Source organism: Artemia franciscana, unplaced genomic scaffold (assembly GCF_032884065.1).
Source record: "Artemia franciscana unplaced genomic scaffold, ASM3288406v1 Scaffold_1737, whole genome shotgun sequence".
Taxonomy (NCBI): Eukaryota; Metazoa; Arthropoda; class Branchiopoda; order Anostraca; family Artemiidae; genus Artemia; species Artemia franciscana.
In genome coordinates, this window is record NW_027062934.1 from 29,874 (window position 1) to 40,342 (window position 10,469).

Sequence of the window (10,469 nt, forward strand, 5' to 3'; positions counted from 1 at the left end):
GTCTGTCTGTCTGTCGGTCTGTCTGTCCTGGTTTTGCTACTTTGGGCACTTCCAGGTAAGCTAGGACGATGAAATTTGGCAGGGGTATCAGGAATCAGGCCAGATTAAATCAGAAATTGTCGTTTTCCCGATTCGACCATCTGGGGGGGGGGATAAATCGGAAAAATTAGAAAAAAAGGAGGTATTTTTAACTTATGAAGAAGTGATCGGATCTTATTGAAATCTGATGTTTCGAAGGATATCGTGTCTCAGAGCTCTTATTTTAAATCACGACCTATCCGGTGACATTAGGGGGAGCCTAAAATCTTGGAAAACGCTTAGAGCCGAGGGATCGGGATGAAACTTGGTGATAAAAATAATCACAAGTCCTAGATACGTAATTGACATAACCGGAACAGATACGCTCTCTTCGGGGAAGTCTCTTGGGGGGGGGGTGTTTAATTCTTAAAAATTAGAAAAAATGAGGTATTTTTAACTTACGAAGGAGTAATCAGAGCTTAATGAAATTTAATATTTGGAAGGAAATCGTGTCTCAGAGCTCTTATTTTAAATTCCGACCGGATCTGGTTACATTGGGGGGAGTTGGGAGGGGGCAACCTAAAATTTTGGGAAACGCGGAGGGATCGGGATGAAACTTGTTGGAAAAATAAGTGCAAGTACTAGATACGTGATTGACATAACTGGAACGGATCCGCTCTCTTTGGGGGAGTTGAGGGGGAAGGGTAAATGCTGAAACATTAAAAAAACAATAGGTATTTTTAAATTACGAAGAAATGACCGGATCTTTATAAAATTTCATATTTAGAAGGATCGCGTAACTCAGATCTCTTATTTTAAGTCCCGACCAGATCCAGTGCCATTGGGGGGAAGGGACCGGAAATGTTGTAAAACGCTTAAAGCGGAGAGATCAGGATGACACGTGGCGTGAAGAATAAGCAAAAGTCCAAGATAAGTGACTGACATAACCGGACCGTATCTGCTCTTTTTGGTGGAGTTGGGGAGGGGTGTAATTCGGAAAAATGAAAAAATGAGGTATTTGTAACTTACCAACGGGTGATCAGATCTTGATGAAATTTGATATTTAGAAGGATTTTGTGCTTTAGAACTCTCATTTTCAATCCCGACCAGATCCAGTGACATTGGAGGGAGTTGGAGGGGGAACCGGAAATCTTGGAAAACACTTAGAATGGAGAGATCGGGATGAAACTTGATGGGAAGAATAAGCACAACTTATAGATTCGTGATTCACATAATTGGAACGGATTCGTTTTCTTTGGCGAGCTGCCGGTTGTTAATTTGGAAAAATTAGAAAAATTGAGGGATTTTTAACTTAAGAACGGGTGACCGGATCTTACTGAAATTTGATATTTAGAAGGAACTTATGTCTTAGAGCTCTTATTTCAAACTCCGACCAGATCTGTTGAGATTGGAGGGAGTTGGAGCGGGAAACCGGAAATCTTGGTAAACACTTAGAAATGTCGTAGATTCGTGATTGACATAACCGGACTGGATCCGCTCTCTTTGGAGGAGTTAGGATTCAGTTTTGGATTAGTTTGGAGTTAGGATTAGTTTGGATTCAGTGCTTTGGCGAGTTTGGTGCTTCTGGACGTGCTAGGACGATGAAAATCGGTAGGTGTGTCAGGGAGCTGCACCAATGGACTTGATAAAGTCGTTTTCCCCGATTCGAACATCTGGAGGGGGGGGTAAATCGGAAAAATTAGAAAAAAGGAGGTATTTTTGACTTATGAAGAAGTGATCGGATCTTATTGAAATTTGATGTTTCGAAGGACCTCGTGACTCAGAGCTCTTATTTTTAATCCCGACCGTCAATAAGCCTCTGATTTTCCTTTTAAAGCAATCTATTGATTCTTGAAATGTTCCTACAGCACATACCATATGAGCTCTTGGCTCCCTTCGACCTCGTCACAAGTGCCCTGCGAGCTCTTAGCTCTTGTTCTAAATATATTGGGGTCTCCAATAACCTTAATATTACTAGTCAAACTATTTCTTTTCCGTATGCCTATAAAAAGCAGAAAAACATAAACAGGAAGAAATAACTCTAGGCATATAGAAGTCAACACTACCCCTTGTATCGTGAGAATAAACAGTAGACCTAATGGACAATAAATCATCAAAACAATGAGGCTGCAGTCCAAAAATAAACTGCAATACGTACAATTCACGAAGGAATTTTGCAGCCGGCAAAATTTCTAAAGTTGGGTAAACTTCTCGAAAAGGCTTACTTGGAGATATAGCGGCTAAAATCCTTTCTGGCTGATTTTGTAGAACTCTTATTGGTTTTAGGATAGAAGAAAAAGTTGAGAGCCAAATACTCGAACAGTAAAGTATATACGGGTGTATTAAAGAAAAATAAAGATTGCGAAGGACAGATTTAGGAAAACAATGTTGGAGGTTCTTCATTATGTCTAGATTTCTTACCAGAATTTTACAAGTTAAAGTTAAATATTGCTTAAAAGATGAAGTTTCATCTATTACAATCCCCGGGTATTTCAAAGACGCAGTTCGTTTTATAACGCCATTGGACATATCTAATTCTTTGATCCATGGATAAAAGTCCGGTAATTGCGAGAAAATAAAAACATTACACTTAGCCATCTTAATCCTTAGCTTGTATACCCTCAGCCATGCTACAATTCTATTAAGTGATTCCATCATGGAAATCTGCAGCGGCTCCGCTAATTTAGCTGTCCTAATGGCTATGTTTTCATTTCAACTATTCAACTATTTCATTAGTTGGGCTTACCTTTAGTTCTTTTATTCTGTAGAAAAAATTGTTGAGACAGTTTGGTAGATCATTCATAAATATCAAGAATAATATAGGAGCAAGAACTGATCCTTGCGGAACACCTATTTCAACACGCTTTTTTCCTGAAGAAGAATCATTTATTTGGACATACTGATAACGATTACTTATAAAACTTCATACAAAATTTAAGGATTTTACCCTCAAACCACACACCTCACACTTCTTAAGTAGAAGTTCATGATCCACAGTGTCGAAAGCTTTTATCAGATCTAAAACAGGGCAAACAGGGCATGGGGGCTAGTTGCCCTCCAATCGTAGAACTTCCTATTTTTAATCGAATGAGCCCCCTCCAAAGTTTATACGACCATCCCTTCCATATGAAGTGCCTCTGGGGAAAAAAAAATATCTATAAAACATTGGAGCCGTATGGTCTTTACTATAGGTAGTGATATAGTGCCGCCTCTGGTATAATGCTATTTTGAAAACAGATTTTAAGAATTTAAAAAAGAACTTGAAATCCCTCCAAAATAGTGTCATCTCGGAATCTAAATCCCACCATTGGAATTGCCATTGTCGAAAACCCCTCAAAAATCTCGGCTGAACCTATGTAAGCCAAGAATCTTGGCTGACCTAAATCTGACTAGCATGTATTATTTTCCCTTTTGTATTCTTCCAACGATATAAGAACCACTTTTCCCGAAAGAGTGAAACGGCTATGTTCATATTTTATAAATTCTCTTTAACTTGCCTTTGTTCTACACGCTAGCTTACCCGTACTCATTTGGTATGCAATTAAAGATACTTTAAGAAAACACTGTTCTGCTTACTTTAGATTAGAATTATAGGTTCTGCTCATTTAAAATAATGATAAAAATGAGTTCGTTTACTTGTTTAATACGTTTACTATTTCTAAAAAGTTTTCACTGGTTGTGAATTTTCTATGTTTTGCTCTCTTTTTGTTTGTACTCGCTATCATAAATGCTCATAAGACGACGTAGAATGTAGCCGTAGTTAGTTTAATAACTCCCTGAAAGACAAAGTTGGCTCAATTAGACATACAAGTTATTGAATTAAATTTGAACAATCATGATTACCCTGCCAAATTGTGTAACAAAAAAAAAACCTTGACAACCAACAATGTAACCCGAAAGAAAATATTTTTAAGATCTGTACTTTTATACATTTTAGAATAGATGTATAAAACATCGTACCCCGTAGCCACGTACACAAGGGGATCGAAGGGGCGAAACGATCAGATTTGTTCACTTTTTATTTAAAATCAAATAAGTGTTATGCATCTGTTTTTGAAGGCTTTGACAAATTTCCCCCCCTCCCTCTCCACTCGCAAACACAAAGATTCTCAAAATAAATTGATTTCTTTTTTCTTGTTAGTCAATTTTCTGGTTTGCTCAAATTACGATTTCTTTTTCCCAAAAGGTTAAGTTTCAAAACTAAATACAAACGTTGAATTATCAAGGTGTGAGGTATTCCTTTTCAGTTGAAAAGTTTGGAGTTTGGGAAAAATAGTAAGATAAAACTAAGGACTAAATCAAAATGCTAAATGGGAAGAATAGCAAGGTAAGTCTAAGGACTAAATCAAAATACTAGAAGGCACCAGACTTACATTGAAAATTTATTGCATTCTAAAAGCTAATCTTAAAACAAAAAATTTTATATATTTATAATCAGCTATCCTGCTATCTGTGAGTGTGACGTGAAACCTGATGAAAAACTTGGCTTTTCTTTTTCTTACCTAAATGAATGTGTCCCTAATTGCTTCTTTACATTTCCACAGGTCCAGCGAACTGATTTGACTAAAATATTGCTATGTTTTTCCCATATCCATTGTCTCTTAGCCGTAAGGTTCCATAAAAAAAACGTTGTTTGGGCCTGGAGTTACTCAGATACCCGGTTGTGGATGCCATTTAAATTGAAATTTCATAAAAATTTGCCTTTGTTAGCTTGTAAGTATCGTCCAAGGCTGGCCTGAGAGGCAAATTGGTCTACTTTATCGAAGAACATTCATCAATGCGAAAACAATTACTTTCAGGTCCTGGAAAAACCCCGCAAAAGAAGGAGGGATGATGAAGAATCTGAGGAATCAGAGGCTGAGGTCAAAAGCGACGATGATACGGAATCTACTCAAAAGTCAAATAAACAACGAAAAGAGGTAAGATTCGTATTGTCGTTTTATCGATAGCAGAGTAATTCGACGTTGACCATGAAGTCAAAGCAATATCACTGGTTCAAATTTGTAGTTTAGAAGCATTGTTCCTAAGGTATAATGTTTGAAATTGAATTAAAGTTTCGGTGTCCACGTAGAAAATTTCATCTATTTTTTTAACAGCTGGATGATAGAACAACTGTGTATTTGTGTACAATTGTCTATGAGCTGTGATGCGACTATTCTGTCCTTTGGCTAGAGCTTTTTATGAAGAAGTCATACAAAAAAAACTTCGGCCAAACCGGTCTTGAGTATACATATTTAACTCGATAGTGGTAAATTTAGCTATGTAAATTGAAGAGGCCTGGCCATTAAAGAAAGAAGAAGAGATTGGGATATCCGTGTTTGATTTGTGTTTTGAAAGAGAGAGGAGCAGACAATGAAAAAAAAAGTATATTTAGCACTAAAATAGATATTCTTTTTCTATTGGTATTTGAATTGTTATTAATTAAGAGGAGCATCATAAAGCTCAGCTTAGCACGTTGAATCCCTGCTCGCTGTTTTTTGTGTCGATTTTGGTTATCAATTTTTTTTTACATCTGGTCTTGCAGGTTTTTGAAGTAAATCTTTTAGCGTTTGTAGTTTTTTCTAGAAATATTTGCTTAGAAATTGTTCTGAAATTGAAATCCTTGGCAATAGTCTTTGATCATGCTTAGTGATAAAGTGGCCAACAGTCTTTACTGAGGATTTAAGTGCTCTGAACTCACGTCGTGTGAAGGGAAAATATTGATTATGTCTTGGGTGGTGAAAGACTGTATCGTTAGAAAATTTTGTCTGAATACCCCAAGAAGGTGAGACAATAGCTGTCCCGTGATAGAGTGGATTGACTTTTGTGAATGGAGCATGATGTTAGGTAGGTTCGGTTGTATGTTAGGCTGTCGATTTGACGTGTTGGTAGTAACAGTTATCTTAAAATTAAGCCAACCATTTAAATTTTCACTTTACGGCATTTAGCTATACTTATTTTCTAGGCTTTGAAAGAAGATTTTTCAAAAACAAAAATTGACCACTTTGCAGTAAAACTGATATTTATGATGAAAAACAAATAGGTGATTTGGTCTTGAATCTTTTCATTCAAATTGAGTGTATTATATCAGTGCTTCTCCTTTTCTGTTGTGTTCTATATTGTCTTTGTTTATCTTTCTTTTTTGGTTAATTTTTTTTCAGCATTATACACTTCTCCTTTCCTTAGATTTCAATATTCTCTCAAAGCTTCTAATGGGACTTGCCTGGCATTTTCAACTTTCAAATAATCTATTTTATTACTATTATTTATTTGTTTTTTAGAGAACTGGGGCGAGTGACGTCTATGACTTCGAATCTGACGATGATGTAGTTGTTCCCTCAACTCCTCGAGCTAGTCGTGGATCAAGGTCGCAGAGGTCAACTACAGATACACAAACTAGCATTCAGACAGATGCCTCTAGCCAGGAAAGGGGAATAACAAAAGAAAGGTAAATGAATGCTGGTATATAATTTTCTCTTCAGAAGCTTTGATGAGTGGTTCGGAAGCCAAATTCATTAGCTTCATCCTTTTTTTTTTTAGGTTTTAGCTTATGGTAGGGCAGAGAGTAGTTTTGGACGAAAAAATTTTGAATAATTCTTATTTCAATAATTTGACTCTATTTATGTTATGTCCGATTCCAAGTCCTCACTTGGGGATCACGACGATTTGTGCTATAATGAATCGATTAATAATGGATCGGCATATAATAAGCGTTCTTTATATAATATAATATAATTTCGTAATGTTGTATTGAGTCGCTAACGATATAACTTCATAACTAGCTACATTTTTCTCACACTCAAAATACGAATTGTAAGGTCTTCAGAATTGATTCCCATCCTAAATGTCTAATAGGTAACTTATACTGTAAAAAAATCATAAAGACGAAAAAAATCAGACAATGAATTGTATGTAAATGCTTTCAATCTACTGGTTTTTGTTTTATCATTATAAAAGAGACGTTTCCTCGTGAGTAAAAGCCAGTTTTATCAATTTTTCTATTGATCTGATCCGTTTTCTTTGACTTATCCATCTAATCCCTTTGTCATCCAAATGTAATGCATTTAGTCTTTAAATTTTTCTTATTCACTATTTGATTATTTTTTTAAAGTTTGATTTTGTGGCTGATCTACTATTTGATTTTCTTCTTGTTTTACTTTCTGAAGTTTCCTGATTTACAGCTTATAATGTCTTACAAACTATCTGATATTATGGATTCATCAGTGCAAGAGCGCCGCCAGAAGTTTCTCAACAGGAGGAGGGGCAAGTACTGCGAAGAGTTTTTTTTTCTCGGTATTCAATTTGGAGTCTTTTTTTTATTTTTTATTTTTTTAATGTCTTCTGGTTCCCCAAGTGGAGCCATTGACTTCCTGGCATCGGAAATGGGGAATTCGTAATGTAGCAATTAAGGTAACGCTGTTTGTCTAGTGGATTGTATGAAAAATCTTAGTTTCTGTAGAAAAAAAACTGAAAAAAAAGTTATAATTACCAACCGGATTTTAGATAATTTGAATCAAACCAACGCTAAGAAAACCTTATTCTCTAATTCCTTGAAAGGAAATGCAATTTGATGGACTTTTTTTGACATAATTGCCAGGATGAGTAGCTGAATTTCTACTGTATGAAGTAATATACAGTTATTAATGAATATTCTAAAGAATTAAGCCCATATTTTGCTGGATAAAGTAACTATAAGCTTAACAAAAGAATAAATGCAATTGCGGATTAAAACGATTAATTTTCAGAGTAAATTCCATAAAAAGGTTGTTATCTTCTTTGTCATAACAAAAATTATTCAAACCAAAAGGTTGGATATTCAAATAACAAGTACTGTACTTGCTCCTATGCAACATATCATGTGGCAGCCATACCATGTGTGGCAGCCATACCATGTGGCAGCCATACCATGGCTGCCACTCTCTAGGATTTTCCCCAATCAATCATTTTAAAAATACAAAAAAAAACTATTAAAATAGTAAATCGTTTACTGAGCCTAAGACGCTTGGCTTATAGTGGCCCCAATGCATTGCGAATTCAGCCCTCAGTTTTGAATCCTGGTGATAATAAATTAGAAATTGCCTCCACATTGTTGTCCTTAAGATTTAACAGCATAAGATAATAAATATTACAAAGTTGCACAAGAAGAGCCTTATATCTTAAGCCCTAGAAACTAGAACTTGTGTCAAAAATTTTGTAATCGTGAGAAGAGATTACAAGAATTACCAAATATAAAAATGATCTTTGATCTCGATTTAATCTCTGAATCTAATTTTTTTTCTATCTCTTGCCACCAAGAAAATTTTAAGTTCCCTGAGGACCGTGAAATATTTGAGGATAACCTTTATGTAACAACCTTCCAGACTCTGTCATTTTAAGTGTTGAAAATTTTTCTTTTTTGTTTTCATTTGCAAGAACTAAAAATATTTTTTATTCATTGCTACAATCTGAGATTAAAGTGTTAAAGTCTAAATATTTTTTTTTTTTTATTTTGCTTCAGTGTTTCAGTAGACTTTTAAATATTAACGGAAACATGCGCTTTTGTAACGCTACTCCAAACCCTCGTATTAATAACATTTATCTGAAGCTACTTCATTTTAGAAACCTCTTAGTATTTGAGTTTATGTCCGATTAGCTTTTCTTCGTTTGATTTCCTAGGTTAGGGTCAAATTTTATAGGATTTTTGATCAGTAGACCAATCTTTTTAGTCTTCTATCGCAACCTCTTTTCTAATCCTACTGTTGAGTCCTGTGTCAGCTAATCCAGTGTTCATTTATAGGTTTGAGTTATTCCGTAACACAATTCGAGAACTGATGGTGGCAAGAAATGCCCAGACTGTGGAAATGTCAATTCTGCGCTCAACCCTTGAGACAAAAACGGAAGGTGGGATGTTTACAGACGAAGAGGTTCGTGTGGCAATTGACTTAATGACTGAAGAAAACCAAATTATGGTCGCTGATGATATAATATTCCTAATTTAAGTGCCTTTTCTGAATTTTCGATATTTTGAATAATCATTTATATCCAATACACAATTTTCATTTTTCTCTCCTAACGGATCTTATACTATTTTTCTTCTTCTTCTTTGAATTGTTATTGAGAAGCTTTTTCATTATTTCATCACCTGAATTAGGCTCCAGGGCCTTGCAGCAGACTGCTGGAGTGGAGTTCGTACTCCAGGTCTCATATCAAACAGTTTGTGGTAACGAACTGTAGTAAGGAGCGACCCGGCTCAATAGTAAACAAAACTATAAAAATCGGAAATTCGATGCTAAAAGATACATCAAAAGAATGAGATTTTTATGCTGATTTTAAATATATAAGTTTCATCAAATTTAGTCTTTGTCATCAAAAGTTAAGAGCCTGAAAAAATTTACCTTATTTTGGAAGATAGGGGAAAACACCCCCTAAAAGTCATAGAATCATAACAAAAATCACACCAACATATTCAGTGTATCAGGGAACCCTATAGCAAAAATTTCAAGCTCCTATCTACAAAAATGGGGAATTTCATATTTTTTGTCACAAGACAGATCACGGGTGCGTGTTTATTTGTTTTTTTTGTTGTTTTTTTTCCAGGAGTCATCGTATCGACCAAGTAGTCCTAGAGTGTCGCAAGAGGGCTCATTCTAATAGAAATGAAAAGTTCTAGTGCCCTTTTTAAGTGACCAAAAAAATTGAAGGGCACCTAGGCCCCCTCCCATGCTCATTTTTTCCCAAAGTCAACGGATAAAATTTTTGAGATAGCTATTTTGTTCCGCATAGTCGAAAACCATAATAACTATGTCTTTGGGATTGACTTACTCCCCCACAGTCCCTGGGGGAGGGGCTGCAGGTTACTACCTTTGACCAGTGTTTACATACAGTAATGGTTATTGGGAAGTGTACAGACGTTTTCAGGGGGATTCTTTTGGTTTGGGGGGTTGGGCTGAGGGGAGGGGGCTATGTGGGAGGATCTTTCCTTGGAGGAATACGTCATGGGGGAAGAAAAACTCAATGAAAAGGGCGCAGGATTTTGTAGCATACTATAAAAAAAAAATAAAAAAAAAAACATGAAAAAGTTTTTTTCAATTGAAAGTAAGGAGTAGCATTAAAACTTAAAACGAACAGAGTTTATTAAGCATATGAGGAGTTCCAAAAATATTTTAGCATAAAGAGCGAGGTATTTAGGAGGAGAAAAATACATCCCTCTTTATGCTAAAGCATTTCTAGAAATTTCAACTACTTATTCGACGGCCTTTCTGATTCAGGGGTCATTCTTAAAGAATTGGGACAAAACTTAAGATTTAGTATAAAGAGCGAGGTATTAACGAGGGGACAAACCCCCTCATATACATAATAAAAATATAAGATTATAAAAGTTTGATACGCAAGTTAATTCTTAAGTTACGTATATTTTTTACTAATAAAAACGTTCTTTAAAAATTTTAAGTTCTAGTTGCCTGTTTTATGTAACCGAAAAATTGAAGGGCAAC

General features: G+C 35.5%; 1 protein-coding gene across 1 annotated transcript; it reads left to right on the forward strand.

Moving 5' to 3' along the window:
• The first annotated feature begins 4,321 nt into the window (after positions 1 to 4,321).
• Positions 4,322 to 9,049, forward strand: LOC136042681 (DNA replication licensing factor MCM3-like). Its single transcript, XM_065727641.1, has 4 exons — positions 4,322 to 4,345; positions 4,818 to 4,937; positions 6,279 to 6,445; positions 8,774 to 9,049. The coding sequence occupies exons 1-4, from the start codon at positions 4,322 to 4,324 to the stop codon at positions 8,973 to 8,975; spliced, it is 513 nt and encodes a 170-aa protein (XP_065583713.1). The 3' UTR covers positions 8,976 to 9,049.
• The last annotated feature ends 1,420 nt before the right edge of the window (positions 9,050 to 10,469 follow it).

Bases quoted from the DNA above. Each gene is read 5' to 3' on its own strand.
- LOC136042681 (XM_065727641.1), top strand. From the start codon at position 4,322: ATGCTAAATGGGAAGAATAGCAAG. The intron at 4,346-4,817 runs GTAAGTCTAAGG...AATTACTTTCAG, and splicing joins TAAATGGGAAGAATAGCAAG to GTCCTGGAAAAACCCCGCAA. The intron at 4,938-6,278 runs GTAAGATTCGTA...TTTGTTTTTTAG, and splicing joins CAAATAAACAACGAAAAGAG to AGAACTGGGGCGAGTGACGT.